This window comes from Homalodisca vitripennis, chromosome 5 (genome assembly GCF_021130785.1).
Source record: "Homalodisca vitripennis isolate AUS2020 chromosome 5, UT_GWSS_2.1, whole genome shotgun sequence".
Taxonomy (NCBI): Eukaryota; Metazoa; Arthropoda; class Insecta; order Hemiptera; family Cicadellidae; genus Homalodisca; species Homalodisca vitripennis.
In genome coordinates, this window is record NC_060211.1 from 34,994,326 (window position 1) to 35,014,207 (window position 19,882).

The window sequence follows — 19,882 nt, forward strand, 5'->3', positions numbered from 1 at the left end:
CACCATGTGGGTTACAGTTACTGGTCTAGCTGGCAGAGTTTACCTAACAAGAACTGGTGGTGCATGCAACACTGTCCTGCCCAACACTGGAGGTTCTACACACGTACTTTATATTGACCGACACATGCACCATGTGGGTTACAGTTACTGGTCTACCTGGCAGAGTTTACCTAACAAGAACTGGTGGTGCATGCAACACTGTCCTGCCTAACACTGGAGGTTCTACACACGTACTTTATATTGACCGACACATGCACCATGTGGGTTACAGTTACTGGTCTACCGGGCAGAGTTTACCTAACAAGAACTGGTGGTGCATGCAACACTGTCCTGCCCAACACTGGAGGTTTTACACACGTACTTTATATTGACCGACACATGCGCCATCTGGGTTACAGTTACTGGACTACCTGGCAGAGTTTACCTAACAAGAACTGGTGGTGCATGCAACACTGTCCTGCCCAACAATGGAGGTTCTACACACGTACTTTATATTGACCGACACATGCACCATGTGGGTTACAGTTACTGGACTACCTGGCAGAGTTTACCTAACAAGAACTGGTGGTGCATGCAACACTGTCCTGCCCAACACTGGAGGTTTTTACACACGTACTTTATATTGACCGACACATGCACCATGTGGGTTACAGTTACTGGTCTAGCTGGCAGAGTTTACCTAACAAGAACTGGAGGTGCATGCAACACTGGAGATTCTACACACGTACTATACAGGGTGTAAATTAAGCCCTGATACGCTTGGATATATTCCAAACGGATTGAGATATCGATGTACATACCTATTAAAATACTTTTTTGGACTTTTGGAGGGTAAAAATATTTTACCCTTCTTTTTTAAAGAACTTGAAATTTTCAAATTGCAACCCCTATCTTGTGACATGTCATATGAATGGTAAATTAAAATTTAAAGAATTGACATGCACAAAAAATCTCTACGACGATCCATAAATTTATGGGAAAATAACCTCTTACATGTAAGGAAGTAAATTTAAAGTTACCCCCTTCAAACCCCTCCCCTTGAAAAGGGAGGTGATATTTTTTACCCTCATAATAATCCAAAATAGTAATTAATTAAGTATGGTAAAGTTTATACATCGATATATAAATCCATTTGGAACGTATCCAGGTGTATCAGGACTTAATTTACACCCTGTATATGTAATATCTTACAGCCAGTCATTGTTGTTTTAGTAACGACATCAAAATTTAGTAGTACAGCAGTTATTAGTTGAAGAGTTGTGATTCAAATATAATTTTTAGAAACAATACTTATAAGGCTCTCCGGTGCGTCATGTAAAGCAGAAGGACCCTGCATAAGTAATAAGGTGTAACATTAATTTTTCGTTAAATCTTATTTTTGTTTTTTCCACTTTGAAATTATTTTTTCACTAATCGAAAATTCCATTAAATACGCACATATAGAACTTCTGAGGGATGCCAAGTACAATTGTTTTAATTTATTTATTTTTAATTAAACCAACATCATTCATCAATTAAAGTCAGTTTAGGAAGAGCAAAGATTTTCCGGAAATTACCATTATTATCGTCCTCATGAGTAACAGATCTGTGTTGGAGCCTTGTCAAATAGAACTAAGAGAAGAGTTAGGCATTGGTTTTGCCTAAGTTCTCAATCAATAAGTGTTTAATAAGCCGATAGTAAATGAACGATAAGGCAAAAATGTAGAGGGTAGAATACTTGAAAAATCTGCTATGGCGTGTAAAATATAATTTGTTCGAACCATAAATAGTTCTTTACGTGCTATTAAGAGCCACGGCAATTCTGACCAATTTGGGAACCTCTCATTAATGAATAATTAAATAATATGTACCTTAAACATGCCTACTTCTGATTCAAAATTATTAAAGCTCTAACATATTACAACATAAATACTTTCACTAAGATTACTATATACTTGATATTCTTCAACTCGAGTTTAAATAATTCAAATTTTACTTAAATTGTTGGAGTTAATTGTTCAAATATTATGAGATGGAAGCGTTTCACTACACTATATAGGGTTCCAAAACATTGCTTAAAGTACATTTTAAAAATGGTATACCTATGAATTTATGGCTTTCATTTAATAGGAAATCGCGTGCAAACCCCCGGGTAACTGCTAGTTATTTGATAGGATTCGTGGAGAGGCTTTATTACAAAAAAATAAAATAAAAAATATTATAATACTCTAAAAGAGAGACTGATCTAGGTAATTGCTAGAAAGTAAATTATGTATTAGGTGAATAATTGCAGTATTCTGCTGGATTGCGATGGAATCCCTTTTTAACAGACAGCATATAAAAAATATTATAATACTCTAAAAGAGAGACTGATCTAGCTTTAATATAATTAAAAAATATCAGTATACTAAAACATATAGGTAATTGCTAGAAAGTAAATTATGTATTAGGTGAATAATTGCAGTATTCTGCTGGATTGCGATGGAATCCTTTTTTAACAGACAGCATATAAATTGAACTAAACAGATGAAAGACCATATTTGCAGAGTATTGTTTTGTCAATCACTTTAAATCCTACACAATTGGATCCGCTTGAATTCTCATTTAAAAGAATTGGAAGCCTAAGGATTGTTGTGAGTTATTGGCATCAGTGAATAGCTCATACCATTCCAGTCCAGAGCGTGGCGCATTCAACAAGAGAGCACAATGAATCCTGCATTATTTATAGTATGAAGTCATAATATAGCCAACCTTACGTCAAAACGTTAATGACTTTTGGCCGAGCAGACAAGTGTAATTTAAATATAAGTTGTATACGTATACAAGAAATTATGAATGCGTAATACTTACCAAGAAGGAAGCCAAATAATTCATGTTAATATACATGTTAATATATACATGCTGGATATATTAACAACGAGAACCATTTCGAAATTAGTTTCATCTTAGGCTGTATTACTTTTACAAGACCTAACTCATCCAGGGATGCTATCTGTGGAGTGAGAAGTCAGGTAGTAAATATTTAAACGGTAACAATGAACGAAGCGCAGCTCTAGCGTCGGACCTTAGAACTAACTGAAATAGTCCCCTGGACCTCAACAAAATTCGTCCACATGAAAGATTTGTTTCCTGTGTAACTAATGCAATCCAAGGTTCTACTATGATATTTACCACACATTCAAAATTAATTTACTGTAATATACAACATTTATAGTACATTTTGTTACTTAAGATGAAACCTTGTGATAATATTCCCAAAAAAATTAACAATATGATTGTTTATTCTTTGAAAAATTGAAAAAAATAGTTTAATAATATATTCAATAATGAAATATTGTTCTCTGAAGCTTATGTTACAATATAACACATAAACGCTCTGAGCAGTTCGAACAAACTTTTATAGAATGCCTTCCCTAGTAGCTGAATATCTATATCATAGTAGGAATCACTTTGTGGAAAAACTACTTTCAACAAGTAAATCAAATGTCAAGCTACAGTGTGTGGTTCTATATTCACTTTTGTCCTCTAGTGCCATGAATTGTAGAAACTTGGAGAAAGTAGTGTAACGGTCAAAAAATCATCTCTGACATTCGGTTGAATTATTCTCTCCTCTATTCTTCATTAAACATATCTCTTTCTAAAGTTTAATAAGAATATTGAATTATGAATTTCAGTGAAAATACAATTTATTCATGATATTCGGAAGACCTTTTTAGACGAAGTATATAATTTAAATTTAATTGTGAACTCACAGGAATGTTTTTGATTTTTTAACCTTATAAATAGTATGCTTTACCTAAGAACATATTTTTGAGGCAGAGGTTACAATGCTCTGACGGTTAGGATAATTCTTCACAGTTTGTAGTACTTTACAAGAAAAAATTTATCCAAGCTACATTTATATTAGTATTTTTTTTTATAAACAATTATAAACGTTGGAGGAAATAAACAAATGAAACTGTTGGGTACCATTCACGGTTTATACCAGTGACACCTTTATGAATTGACCAACTAAATGAACTCTTTACGTCAGAGACACCTAGACTACAAAATATAGTGTAATCTAGGTGAAGAAGTATTCTCATTGTCTCACCAGGTTCACAATTGAGTGCAATATAACGCTTTAAACATGGTCTCTAAAAACGGTAGGACAATCGAGTTCATTTTGAGTTTCTTCATCCCCAGCTGAGACTTAAATCTCTTCAGACAAACATAACTTCAGATTCCAGACGCTGCACATACAGGAAGGTGAACTGAAGCTAAATTTACATTGAATCAACCTTTCCCACCATACTTTAAGTGTAGAAAACTTCAATGACTTACCCCCCTAAGCGGGTAGTTGGAGCCGCGGTTGGAGTGGATGCCGTGTGTTGGAGCTCCGTTGTCTGACATGAACACTATCACGCTGTTATCCAACATGCCTCTGGCTCGCAATGCTGTCACGACTTCGCCAACAGACTGGTCCAATTTGGACACCATCGCTAAACAAAGTGGAAACATCTCATTCAATGAAATTCAAAATTATAATGCATTTAAATATATATTTAAAAAATAATGTTTGTTTTAAAATAGCATGCTCACTATATTGTTCGTAATATTTTAAATTTTACTAAAAAATACAATACTAGAATACAAATATAACGCTCTCAATATTGCAACGCATATATATATATAATTTTAATAAACATTGAATCGCAAAAAAATAAACATTGGTTAGATTCCCGGCGGAGCAAGTACTTTATGCGATTCAATGTTTATTGAAATTAAATTAGGCTATTGGCACTTATACAAATTTAATGAATGTAAATGAAAGTCATTTGACAGGTATTTGGTCTTCCGATCATATATTAGTCTGGTTATTTAAACACATATGTGAAAGAAACGGCCAAATACAAAATAATTGAATCGTAAAAAGTGAGGGCTCTGTGGTGTAATGGTAGCGCATTCACCCGGCAAGTGAGAGATCCGGGTTCGAGTCTCGGCGGAGCAAGTACTTTTTGCGATTCAATGTTTATTGAAATTAAATTAGGCTATTGCCACTTATACACATTTAATATATATATATATATATATATATACAGGGTGATTCAAAACTAAACGGAAAATCTCTCGAGAGCTTATTCTATAGCTAAAAAAAAAGTAAAAAAGTACATATAACCATATGCCCGGAAACGCTTCGTTAACGAGTTACGCCTAGCGAAAGATTTCGCCCGGATTTCAGAACCCTTGGTGAAGTCAGGCCGTATAAAAAAATGGTAAAGGTAGTTACAAAGATACAAATACGATTGTGTTTTATGTTTTTATATCTGACAAATTTATTAAAATTCGTCCCAGAGCTGTAAATGCAATACTTTCAGAGATATCTTACGTAAAACACAAGAATTGGTGCAAAGAAATAACACATTTTTTGTGTTTAACGTAAGATTACTTCCATAAAATGTTACATAAAGGTCGTTTTTTTTTCTTAAAACAGATTTGTAGAACATTTAATTCTTTAAAAGATTAATGTGAATTACTTAGGAAAAAAATTAATAATAGGTATTGAAATTTAGCTTTATTTAAAAATAAAACAGACGCACAAAAATGCATATTCTTATCTGCATAAAATATTAACTAATGTTTAGGTTGTGAGTAACAGCTGACCATTTATTCAACACTTTTTATATTTATATTTTCTTTGCAAAGGTTGGCAATATCAGCTGATCAACAATTAAGTTCATGAAGTAATATTTGAATAACCTTTATGGAGGTTTTTGTATTGTGGCGTGTGAAGATTGTATTTTGTGAGATCCTGTGATTATTTGGAAAATATTTTATACAAGTGTATAAAATATTTTTATTAAATATTTATTTTTTAAAATATTTTATTAAGTATTTATTTTTAAAATATTTTATTAAATATTTATTTTTAAAAATATTTTATTAAATATTTTATATAAAAGTGTATGTAATTATCTTAGTAAATAATGGCAGATAATGTAAATGGTATGTATTCGTTTGAAGAGTATACGGACATGATACTGATTTACGGCAAAGTTAACAAGAATGGTTTAGCTGCAGTTCAGGAATATCGTGATACTTTTCCACATCGAAGAACACCTGATCGCAAAACATTTGAAGCTGTGGAGAGACGACTTAGAGAAACTGGTAGCTTTAAACCGAAGCGCGAATAGATACTTGGTCGTCAACGTAGCGCAAGGAACTATAATAATGAACAAGCAATAATAAATGCTGTAGAATTATCACCAAACCACAAGCACCAGACGATTATCACGTCAGTTAAATATTTGCCAGTCAAGCGTACGGCGGACACTTCATGAAGCACAGTTGTACCCATTCCATATAACACGTGTTCAAGACTTATTACCGCAAGACCTTAATAAACGGAAGATGTTCTGCCGCTGGTTAAGAAGAAATTGTTTACGACATCAGTATTTTCTTCGGCGTATTCTCGTTACTGATGAATCCTGTTTTTATTAGAAATGGAATTGTAAATTTTCGTAATACCCATACTTGGGCGTACGACAACCCACATGAAAAACTGCGACGAGGCATTTTCAACATACATTTTCAGTCAATGTATGGCTTGGTGTTCTGGGTGATAATTTGATTGGTCCATTTTTCCTCCCTAATCGACTTAATGGAGTAGCGTACTTAAATTTTTTAAGAACAAACCTGCCTACCCTCTTGGAAGATATTCCTGTTCAAAACAGAATAAATGCATTGGTTTATGCACGACGGAGCACCTCCACATTTTTTCTAACGATGTGAAAAACTATTTAAATGATACATACGGTAGACATGGATTGGTCGAAAATGGACCAGTAAAATGGCCACCACGTTCTCCTGACCTCACGCCAGCAGACTTTTTCTTATGGGGTTGGATGAAGTCAATTGTTTATTCAAAACGGATTAACACCATAGAGGAGTTACGTAATCGCATTACAGAGGCGGCAGAAACTATCAAGAATGCTCCAAACGTTATGAAACGCGCTAGAAAAGAGTGGATTAGTCGTGCGAAAACGTGCATTGCTAACAACGGAGGACACTTTGAGCAACTATTATAGGTGATTATTACAGTTTTATAAAGGTAAATACATTTCATGTTAATGTTCAGTCTAGAATAAATGATCAGCTGTTACTCACAACCTAAAACATTAGTTAATATTTTATGCAGATAAGAATATGCATTTTTTGTGCGTCTGTTTTATTTTTAAATAAAGCTAAATTTCAATACCTATTATTAATTTTTTTCCTAAGTAATTCACATGAATCTTTTCAGAATTAAATGTTCTACAAATCTGTTTAAGAAAAAAAATGACCTTTATTTAACATTTATGGAAGTAATCTTACGTTAAACACACAAAAATGTGTTATTTCTTTGCACCAATTCTTGTGTTTTACGTAAGATATCTCTGAAAGTATTGCATTTACAGCTCTGGGGACGAATTTTAAATAAATTTGTCAGATATAAAAACATAAAAAACAATCGTATTTGTATCTTTGTAAACTACCTTTACCATTTTTATACGGCCTGACTTCACCAAGGGTTCTGAAATCGGGCGAAATCTTTCGCTAGGCGTAACTCGCTAACGAAGCGTTTCCGGGCATATGGTTATATGTACTTTTTTACTTGTTTTTAGCTATAGAATAAGTTACCGAGAGATTGCCGTTTAGTTTTGAATCACCCTGTATATATATAACCATACAGTGGTTAAAAGTTTTATCACCCGCAGTATACTAGGCTAATCGAATTACCCTTGCACCCCAGAATCTCAACATTTGCGGTTAGTGGTGTGCCACTCCTGGACATCCATAAGTTTGCCTAGATTTAAGTGACACATCGGATTTTGGTGTGCCCAGTAGGTTCAACTGGAAGTTATATACCAGCCAGAAGTGAACCTTGTTGGGTAGTGGAATGGCTTACTACTAAGTAGTGTAAAGTTTAAGGATAAGCAGATTACCAGCATAAACACGGCGCTCTGGGTCCTCGATGTGGGAGAACTTGGCGATCTCCTCGTCCGGAGCCTGGAAAGGATCGCGGGTGGTGCCGGCGTGGGGCGCGAGGTGTGAGAGGTACAGGAAGAGAGGATCGTGCGGCTCATGGTTGTTGATGATGCTGACCGCCTCCTCTGTGAAGAGATCGGTGGAGTAGCGCCCCTGAGAGGCCCAGTCCGTGGAGAGGTTGCGCCGCATATCGTAGCCTTCGTAGGGTAGGAACTGGAAATTGAGAACCCTTAAAATCAGTCTTGGAATATTCACTCAACATGAAATTAAATTTTAAAGTTTAATATGGTACTGAATTTGAATATCGATAAGTGGAATAAGTTCTATTTGCGCGGGATAAAATTCCTCGCCTCTGCGTAGCAACAAAGCAGATTGAAAATGAATATTCATAGACATACTAGTGCTCTAGGTACTAATCCTTGTTTGTCATCACGGAGATTTAGAAGAACCTTATTAAATGTTACTCCAATTACATGCTACCCCGTTGATGGTACTCCATTAAATGATACTACGTAACGTTTATAATCGCATTTGGATTTGAAGCTGTGAAGAACTTGTCTGTGTTTGTTATTATGTTAAATAACACTGTAATCACAATAGTCATTATGTCTTATAGTAACATAATTGGAATAGTTGAAACGTTGATCTTGCTTAGTGTAATTTGTTACTAGGGTTCGTGGAACGTTTTGGTTTTTGTTACGGGGTATAATTAAATTAACAATTTCATTCCTATAAATTCACTTTTGTTCATAAAATGTCTTGTAATATTTAGTTCTAAAATATTTTCCTAATACTTCCATTATACTCCACTTCACAAAACTGCTTTGAAATGTGTATGGTGTGAAAACGTATAAAAAAAGTATAAAAACCCGTTAACAGGCCTTTTGAATAAAAAACCACAACTTTTGCCTTTTGCAAGAACTGTACTGCATTGTAAATATATTTTAAGAGTTATGTTTAATTTCGTACCTACACAAATCTATAACAGTGAAGTTAAATGTGTTGCCTAACGTAATAAAGGTGGTTATCGGAACGTGGTTGGAATTGAAAACATTTGATCTTGTAAAAAACCATTAAAAACTTTAAAGTTTTGTTAATTTCCACATACCATGAAAATTACTGAAAGCCCAATTTATCTTGTATCAATATTACTATTTTTACCTTCAATATTCTATCCTATTCTGCCTAAATAATATAATAGGCTAATAATGTTGAAGTTAATAGAATTTATATGTCACTATCATTATGTATAATGTCTAATTATTATGCATAAGGAATAAATTACTACTCAGTGTTAATCAGTTATTATACATAATATCTAACGCGATTTGGCAAAAGTAATAAAAACCCTAGAAAAAAGGTTTGGTTAGGTTATATTCGGTTATGCTAACAGATAATATTTTATTAATATGCATAATGGCTGGATAAAGTAATAATTAAAGCATAATTAATCAATCACTTTGACCAATTAATTACAGTCAGATAACATGCATAATGGAGTTGTGCTAAATAGGAGTTATTAAACTTTGACCAAAATCACCAGCTATTATGTATTGACTGGATATCGTGTACAATAGCGGGGTTAATTACCTTGCTTGTAACATATACATAACATTGTATAACATTAATTGTAAAAATGATATAAACCCTTATATAATTTAGAGATGCCTAGTATATTTTAAATGTAAGATATCTTAATATGATTTTCATTTATCTTCTAGTTTTAATTTCCAACGCTTTCTGACAATGTGGTTTAAAATATTTAAATACTAAAATATGCAGATCGAGATTTAGCCAAAGGTAGTGTAACATAGTAATTGACATATTTTTCAGTCCATCTGGTTAAATGTTCGGATTATCGTAGGTTGAATGATTAATATTCAAACAAATTAATTTTTGTTAGTACCGAATGATTACATTTTAAAACAGAGAGGGCTAACCGTGGCCTTGACGAGATGGTTGTAGTAATCCTGGAAGCCCTGGTAGTAGCCAAAGTGGCTGTCAAACCCACGGAAGGTGGGGGTGTACTCGTGTTTGAAGAATCCAAGATGCCACTTCCCCACAGCATGGGTCCGGTACCCCGCTTCTTTCAGGTGTTGCGGCAGCAGACGCTCGTGAAGAGGCAACCCCCAGGGCTCAGCTTCCAGTATCACCAGGTGTTGCATCCCTGCAAACATCACGACAATGATAAATACATAATATTGTTTACGACCAGTTAAGAACGTGATATCTCTGAAATTATTGTCAGACCAGCGTTGTCCCATAGTGCTATCCAGGTATGATTCCTGAACTGTCAAAGAACGACGACAGCAAAAAGAGTAAATAATTCAATATTTATAATGATATTCTTCAAAGAATGAGACGTAATATGATGCAACGCGACTTTGTAAAGTCGATCAGTAATGAAACAGAGAAATGAGACAATTGCAATCATCTAATGTACTCTTTAGAGCCATGTTTTCCTATTACATAACATATATCCTCGGTTTGATTTTAAAACCAATTAGTAACTACAAATGATTTTATTTATATATTCTTGATACTTTATTTAGATCACTGAACTAAAATCTTGTTCTTTCAATTGGGTGATTGTGCTACACGAGTACATCTTTATCAATTAAATATCTAAGTTTTTCAGTTGAATAATTTATTTTATAATACATAATTATTTGTTTCGTCCTTTCCTTGCTTTTTGTTTCGCCATGGATGAGTAATTTTTATTGCAGTTAAAAATCAGGATTTGTTTTATATAGTTGTTGTCTCGCAATTTCAGTCTATTGTTATTCAATCACTGTTTTTACAATCAATCCGTAATTACTTATATTATTATTCTTACTAATACGACAGTGTTTGTTGCGTACTAAGTAAACTCTTATATATTTCTAAGTAATACTGGGCATTGTTATTATATAGAATTATTATATAGAAAAATACAAAGTATTTTTAAATATCCATAAATAATTTTGGCGACCACTATTTGAGGAAGAAGAAGGTACGAGAAACAGCTGAAACAATTTAAATTGATTGATTGTCATTTGTTTTTTTGGATCAACAAACATATATATGGATGTAGAAATCCCTACTACAGATAGCAGGAAAGAATTAAAGGGATTTCGGACATTAGCATCGTTATATGTTACAAAATGTATGACAGTAAGTGTCGAGGATTGAATCTACCCTCTTCCTCAGGTTTAAACACAAAAACATATTATCTTTACAAACCACCCATCGTCGATACCAAACTCTAAAGTAATTCTATTTTCATTAAGAAGGCAAAATTAAAGAAGTAAATTTTACAGTTTCCACGTGCTCACTGCAACATTTTAAAGCAAAGTGTTAAGGTTAATTTTAAAGTAATAACTTCATTGCCTAATATTAAAATTAACTGTAAAGATCGAATGCTTTAAATATGAGTGTTTTGAAGACTTAGTAGATAATTCTCTTTAGACCCCACCAAAAGATGTCTCCTAAAATATTTATTCATGCAGCGAGCGTCTTCAGTAATGTATAGTAGATTTCAATAATTCACGATATAGCTGCTGATATTTTAATTGCCAATTGACCATTTGACCTTGTCTTTCTTTCCGGCACGTCGCAGTCGAAGGACCTAGTGACGTCATACCCGAGCTGGACCGGATGGCATTTATGGCAAGGCGATGCCCTAGACAAAAGGCATAGCTTTTTTAATCGGAGACGTGTGCTTAAGTTAATGGGTATATTATTCTACCTTGATTAATGGACTATAAAGGTTACATTTAGGCATCCCATGTGTAAAATTTGAGGTTCGGAAAGAATGTTGAAATAATTAGTTTTTGTTTTGTTTTGGTTATGTCAATTAATAAACATTACTACTAGTAATAACAGAAAGATCAATAGGAAAATAATAAAACTGTCAAACTAAGGGTGAGATGGACGCATATATATATACAGGGTGAGTTTTTTTAAAGCGATCCAATAGCTAACTTTTTTAATTACACGAATTAGCACCACACTTTAAATTTGGAACTTGCTCAATTTTAAGTTTCACTCAGGGATACACTTTCAAATTTTTTGAAGATGGCCGCCATTTTCCAATATGGCGGTCAACTTTAAAATATCTTATGGAACACCCTGTGTTTTATGTTGTTTTTAGATTCTACTCAACAAAATAATACATTTTTGCTTTTGAGAGTTTTTCAATATCTCTAATGGTTCAGGAGCTACGTGGACTGGAAGTTTTTACCATCAGTCCGAAAAAAATCCGAAAACTTGCAGTCCACGTAGCTCCTGAACCATTAGAGATATAGAAAAACTCTAAAATGCAAAAATGTCTTATTTTGTAGTGTAGAATATAAAAACAACATAAAATACAGGGTGTTCCATAAAATATTTTAAAGTTGGCCGCCATAATGGCAAAAATTATGAAAACTTCCAGTCCACGTAGCTACTGAACCATTAGAGATATTGAAAAACTCTCAAAAGCAAAAATGTATTATTTTGTTGAGTAGAATCTAAAAACAAAATAAAACACAGGGTGTTCCATAAGAGATTTTAAAGTTGACCGCCATATTGGAAAATGGCGGCCATCTTCAAAAAATTTGAAAGTGTATCCCTGAGTGAAACTTAAAATTGAGCAAGTTCCAAATTTAAAGTGTGGTGCTAAGTCGTGTAATTAAAAAGTTAGCTATTGGATCACTTTAAAAAACTCACCCTGTATATATATATATATATGATCTTTAAAAATATAATTTTATATCTATAATAGATTGTGTACAAAGATTGGGATGGTAGTTAGAGTAACGATACTTTACAGAATAATAGGGGATTGGATATGAAAACAATTCTTTGAAACACTGCGATGAGCAAGTTGAAGGTGACAAGTTTATGGGAGGTTCTAACTGACCTGTGTGGATGGGATATTTTCCGGTCATGAAAGCAGATCTGGAAGGTGTGCAGAGTGCTGGAGTGTAGTGGCTGTTGAGGATAACTCCGTTGTAGGCCAGAGCATCGATGTTGGGAGTTGGGATCTGATCTGAGCCGTGAAATCCGACATCGTTCCATCCCTGGAATAATGACAGTTTTGATCATTACTGAATACTTTGTTTAGAAATTTACAATGTTTTTACTTCTGTATGTATATTTCAACACAAACTCCTATATTAAGTTCAGCATTTGCTGATTTAACTATAGTGTAAGTATAGAAGAATATATGGTAGTGTATTTTAGAAATATAATAATAAATCCTTATTTACTAAAACGAATGTTATAAATCAAATGTAGATAGGTTTAATAACATTATTCTTTTTAATTTGATAAATAATTGGATTCTCTGGGCTTAGCTCATTTGGGGTTACTTTCATTATGTTACATGCAAACAGGAAAGTGATGCCAACTGCATTTATATGCATATAAAAAAGAGAATATTTTTCCATTCGAATAGCGAAATTTTCCATGATATAGTGAAACCACTACTCGCGGACATTAGTCTCTCAAAAAATAAAACTTAAGAAATAATACATAATTCTTAATTTTTTAATGTAATTTTCAACAGAAATCTTTTTTTTAAATATTACCGTCTACTAAAATCCCTATAAATATGATTTTTTTACCTAGTTAATATAAATTTCCCAGCACATATTAATCTGTGGAAACTGATCATACGTGTGATTTATAAGGATACCTTAGTTGTATTTTTGTGCCAAATACTTGGTTTTATCATTTAGTGTTAGAAAATGTTCGGAAAGAAATATTCTAAATATCTAAGATCACATTCCATTTTTTGCAGATTTTTAAGATTATCAAGTGTTACCTAAGTGTTATATCATTATTAAAAGCTATTACTGCACCATTGGACGTTGCATTACATAAATCATTGTTGTAAATAATTAATATCCCAGATACCCTGCGGAAGACCGTGTTCAATCAAACCCCACTCATTCAAATAATTAGAAACTTTTTGCGATGTCTTTTAGATAAGTAGAAAACTAATTATACAATAAATCCCTTATTTCTGCCAACCACAACTTTTTAAGCAAAATATCATGGTCCACAGCGTCTAACGCTTTGGTTATGCAGTTCAACGAAGCATCTTCTGTGCAGTTTTTCGGTAAAGCTCAATTTATTTGGGCTAAAAAAATTATTTTGTAAAACAATTTTACCAAGCATATTTTTGTAATGTAGGACTGTAATTACTCAACAAATTGGTATCCCCCTTTTATGGAAAGGTATTATAGCTGCCATTTTATGACAGTTTGGAAACTCTCCTTGCTGAAAACTAAAATTATAGAGATATCTGAGTAGGCTTTTAATATTTTTCCAAAATCCCCTGCACTATAAAGATTTAACGTTATAACCCTAGATTTTCAGTTTTTAAATTAGGAACAATAATAGTGTTTTAATGTAATAATGTTGGGGTCATAGAGAATGAATTACCAATGTACTTGAGTGTAAAGTACAAAGTGCCCAAAGTGATCGTATACTGAACATGGATTATTAGTATTGATTCTTAATTCATTGCCTATTTCGAGAAAAGAGTTCTTTGAGCACAAATAATATTTTATAAATATTTGTTTCAAAATTTCCATTTACATATATTTAACACAATTTATTATAGTTTGCCGCTAATTAACGTCTTAACCAAATCCCACGTGTATTTTTAGAAGTCACCACAAAGAAGATCATTATTTTCAGAATAATAATCTTCTATTCTGAATCTTATTTAATTATTTGAATAATTTCTGTAATGATTGTAACAGTGACATAGGCTATGATTTTTAGCTTGAGTCCTAATTGATTTCTACAATCTTTTGATTTTTTTAAATTTTTGAATATAAATAGTCGTTTAATCAGATAATAAGGTTTTACTAGTTTGATTTTACTGCGAACTTTGTTTCTTTGATAATTACATCATTAATTATATTTAAAAAAAATTAGAGAATGTTCAGAAACAGTCTATTTATCGTATACAGCTGACCGATCTGTATGATTTAAAATATTTTTTAGTTCACACAAATTGACTCTAGATTTTGAGATAGGTTCATAACCCAATATAAATTTTACCGTCTCAGGCTGACACATAAACAGAGAACGGTCATAATATTTAAATGCATAACCTGTGCAGCATAATTTAAATTATTTTATTGTATTTTACTCTTACAGTTTTATATAAAGTTGATCGAAACATGTAGACTTGCCATCGACAATATTGGTTGGTCATTAACCAATACTTCTAGTCCAAAACTGATTTATATTCAGGTGAGTATTAATTTCCCCATAACACGTTACAATTCATATCTCCTAAATAAATGATGTTACTATTTTGAAAACCGAAAAACACGTTCAAGTTCACAAAAAAAGTGTTGAAAAGGAAAGTTAATCAATCTGTAAACAGCGAAAATGTTGTCAGATGGGCTAGAGGGAGAGTTATAAAAACAAAAACAACTCGGTCGAGATAATATCAGTTAGATTCAAGGTCAAAGGAGAGTAAGTCGATTCATTCTCATTCTTGCCATAAACAATAACGCCGCTACGATAAGGTGCCGGTCATTGTATCTGCTGTATTGATTGATGTCCCTATCTACTGTGCTATTCGTCAGAACCGACCCAGACCTCTCTGTTAGTACAATAACATCAGATTTTCGTAATATTGTTTTTATTTCAGCGAGGCCACTGTCAAAATTATTACGAAGAGTTTTAACATTTTGCACAAAGTAAGATTTTCATATTTAGTTGGAATAGAATAGAAACATTTTTTATTTCCAAAAACATATGCACCAAAATATGAGATTCATTTACAGTTGATAAATTGTAAATTACCCTTTAAAACTATACTTAGTAAGTGGTGATAAAATAAGACAAATTAATTTTGAGTAAAGTAGTAGTTGGATAAATATTATTTATATAATTTAAGTATGAGTTATTAAACTATATATTACAGATCAACATATATTCTACAATGGAAATTAGCCTACATGGGCAAGCAGCCTGTGCTAAGGCTAGAGTCGTACTAAAAAATGTATGTTATCTAGATGTCGAAAAAGTGTTACTGTTAAGTGTCGGTGTGTTTTAAGGCATAAAATGTAGAAATGTAGTTGTGTGATGAAGGAGATAAGAGATAATACTGTCGTATTAGACAAGACCATCGAAGTAAGACCACATACACAAGGCCGTGATATGACGAGCGCCGGGGGATGGGGAGGGGTCAAGGTCAGGTTGGTACCCAGTCTGAGTGAATGAAAGTCTCGGATCCTTGGACTCCAATTTGTAACAACAGTTCTGTGACATTATATTTAAATTGTGTAATAAATGAAATGAAATTAAATAATACTACCCGATTCAAATAAATTTAAATGCTGAAATTTGTTACATATGTTTCTAAATAAAATATGTGAAATATGGTAATAATTGGTTTTTGAAAAGGATTTATCTAATCTAATTACATGTATACCAACATGTTCTGAATATCTTGTTTGGTAAGAGTGCAACATTTCTGGTAATATTGTATTAGCATTTTTGTAGATGTGAATTAGTATTTTTTGTATATACACAATATATTTTATATAACTGTCGTAGTGAAAGTAAGGAGGATTCCTGAAAGAGAGACTCAGTTGAATAACGCACATTTTCCCTCAACCCTGCCTTTAGTATACTCTTTTGCGTAATGAAAAGAGGTTCGAGAAGCGTTTTACACGCACCGCCCCACGCAATGTTATCGAAGGAAAGAAGTAGCTGGACGTAAGCATAATACGCTAATTTTATCTCGTTTCCGTCTAAAATTTCACTTAGTTTTCTAAATGCATAAATATACTTTCTAATTTTGTTAAGGACATAATCAACGTGCTCAGACCATTTTAAGCGAGAGTCAAAAACAACTCCCAGGTATTTGTAGCGTTTTACGAGCTCTATTTCTTTTGCACCCACATGTCGAATTCGAGTTGGAAGTGATTTGTAATAAATTAATTTACATTTCTGTGTAAAAAACATGTTACAAATCAATAAGGACAATAAACAATGCCATTGAAATAGGGTAGGCCTATATAGAATGAAATATATAATTACATGCACATTATACAAAGAACAAACAATTTGTCAAGCAACTAATAAAACATTTGAGAGTATACCTATTAAGTGCAAGTATATAATTCCCATGATAATTTTGATAATTAATAATAGCGCATACAATAATTTAATGTATATAATACATGATATATGTGAAATAGGACAGACCAAGATATAATCGAATACACAGATACATCCACAGAATACAAACATTAAATATCTACTAATTATAAAAATACTTGAGAGTGTCTCTATGAAGTACATGTAAATAATACCAGTGTTGATTTTGATACTTAATTATAGTAAATACAATAATTTAATTTATGCAATATATTATGTCTGTAATATAGGACAGACCTACATAGGACCAAATACACACACAGAAAATACAAAGATAGTGAATAATTCAATTTATAATCAATTCATAGGAAATGAAGTTATTTTAAAATTATCATAAATTCTACAGTCCATGTAAATCAGTTATAGACTTCATCAACATCATGGCTGTCGTATTTCCGGAGCAGTATTTTCATATTATTTACCCAAAAGTTAACGGTACTTTTTTATACTTTTAACATATTTATATTTAAGCTTGAGGGATTATTCTGATTTCAACAAAATTACTTCTAATATTTTTGTAATTTTGTGTGTGAAGCTACTTGTTGATTTGATCTGTTTGGAATTAATTCTTCAGAGGCAAAACTACGACAGCTTCAAATGGAATAACTTCGGTTGTTTCGAAGCTCAAAGCGGAAAGTGAACTGAGTATGAATTCCATCAACAACTTATAAATATCTTGATAGCTTACATTATCAGTAGTTTCAACTCAAGCTCTTTCTTCGCTCAACAGAGCATAACTCAAAGCGCCGAAGTTGACCTTGGTAATCGACGTACATAATGTCATCGGCTGACATATTTACAAACGTATTTAAGAGTGTTTGATCATTTTCCACAATTTGGAGTCATTTAAAGTTGTATTAGGGCGTAGGCTAACTAAATGTGAGGTTATGTTTGCTATTATAGATAATTCAATATAAGTCTATGAAGTTTCGTACCGTATTTATAATTTGTAGCCGTAATATGTTTATTATACATATTTATTATATTATGTAGAACAAAGGTGGCACCGGCAGGTCACTTATATTATTCACATATTATACAGACACACATAAACTTAATACATATATAATCGGCTACGCCTTTTTGATCTTCTCAAAATCAAAATTGATCACATAGGCAATCTCAGTTGGATTATGAGATCCCAGGTCTCGCAGTTCTTTAAGAGTTTAGATTTTTATGCTGTTGCTAAAACAATTAAGAGAGGAATGATATCTCTCAATTGTGATTTCTAACTACGACAACATGTTGTACAGTTTTAATTAATAAAACCCTTATATATAATGAACTATCGTTACTATGAACTTCCTGTACTAGTAAACGAGGAAAGTCGTACAAAAATATAAGTATTTTTAAGTTACAAAACATTCAATTACAATACTTGTTTGTCTTTTTTGTATGCCGAGATTAATAATATGTCAATAAACGAACTCATCATTTCAGTAAATTAGAGATTTGCCGCTATATTGCTCATTACTTCAATATTTATAATTCATCGTGAACATGAAAATTAGTTGTTCAGAGATGAACCCCTTTACCAAATATAATGTAATTTAAAAGTGATACAATTCGATAATTTCATGTAGAACGCTATTTTTCCCCAGAAAATGTAGGAATTTGAATAATTCAGAGAAATATTCCATCAGTAAATTCTGAGACTATTCCATTTAGATATTGATACTTCTCATGGAAAAGTTGTTAATTTTATCTGCTTAAATAGTGATCTTTCCCCTAACAGAAAACCACACCTAGTTAATTCATACATTCATATTTCTCGAAGCAAATATTAGTCCGTTTAGAGTAATTCCACAAAGAATTGATAAATATCCGATTCAGAACGACGCGACGTAACTAAATAAATAATGAGCAATTAATCATTTTAAGAGTAAAAGTAAGAACAATTGTTCTGGTTGATTGTGCAGAAGAATCAATACCTGTAAGCAGAACTAAATTATCTATCACTTCCACAACCGATTGAGACAGTGTAATATCATAAGCACAAATCTGGATATCACAGTTTAGGATATACAAGAAGAAAGGTGGTCCTAATTAAAGCCTTGAGGAACTCCTGAATAAAATTGGTAATGCTATTCATAGAATACACTCCTTCCAATTGCGCTTTAAATATCCATCCTAAAAGATTTAATCCAGAAACTAAAAGAGTAAATCTAAAAGCTAAAGGTTTTGTGGAAAATAGGTGTCGGGGAAGTTTTTCAAATAATTGGGATCGGCCCACCTTTTAATGACTCATGCTGATGTGGAGAGATAGGATGTAAATCTTCATATCATCCTTTCGTCTGGTATAATAATACACAAAATATATATTGCTTTAAAATTATAAAGGATTTGGGCGTACTTTGGTATCGGTGTTATAATTTATCTTTGGAGATGGATAAAAACGAACGTGACAAATAAACATATCCCGATAAAAGAAAAGTGCAAGGCAAACGATATTGGATGTTTGTTTTAAATTGAAAAGGGAGATAAGCAAGGGTACAAATGAGAACCAGAAGGAGTGTTAAAATCTGCGCCAGTAATTACTACACCCTGATCCTGTTTAATTCAGATGTTGAAGAGATTATCTGACAATACGAAGCATCTGCAGTACGTATAATCAGTTTATTCTATATTAAGTTCAAATTTGATAACGAATCCAGAAATACGGTCAATCAACTAAGTTTTACGTTCTTGATGGTAAAATGAACAGCGTTAGATGATAAGGGAGGATTGTCGTTTGTAAACT

The 19,882-nt window shown here is 32.6% G+C and overlaps 1 protein-coding gene across 4 annotated transcripts in view; it reads right to left on the bottom strand.

Annotated features, from left to right (window-relative positions):
- Window positions 1–19,882, bottom strand: part of LOC124361989 (arylsulfatase I-like) — a 178,035-nt gene that overhangs the window by 36,230 nt on the left and 121,923 nt on the right. For all 4 annotated transcript variants that reach the window (XM_046816108.1, XM_046816112.1, XM_046816111.1 and 1 more), the window contains exons 5-8: window positions 12,869–13,028; window positions 9,927–10,153; window positions 7,944–8,199; window positions 4,303–4,460 (exon numbers count right to left, since the gene is read on the bottom strand). In XM_046816108.1, the coding sequence (XP_046672064.1) occupies window positions 4,303–4,460; window positions 7,944–8,199; window positions 9,927–10,153; window positions 12,869–13,028 (801 nt within the window). The remainder of the gene's footprint in view (window positions 1–4,302; window positions 4,461–7,943; window positions 8,200–9,926; window positions 10,154–12,868; window positions 13,029–19,882) is intronic.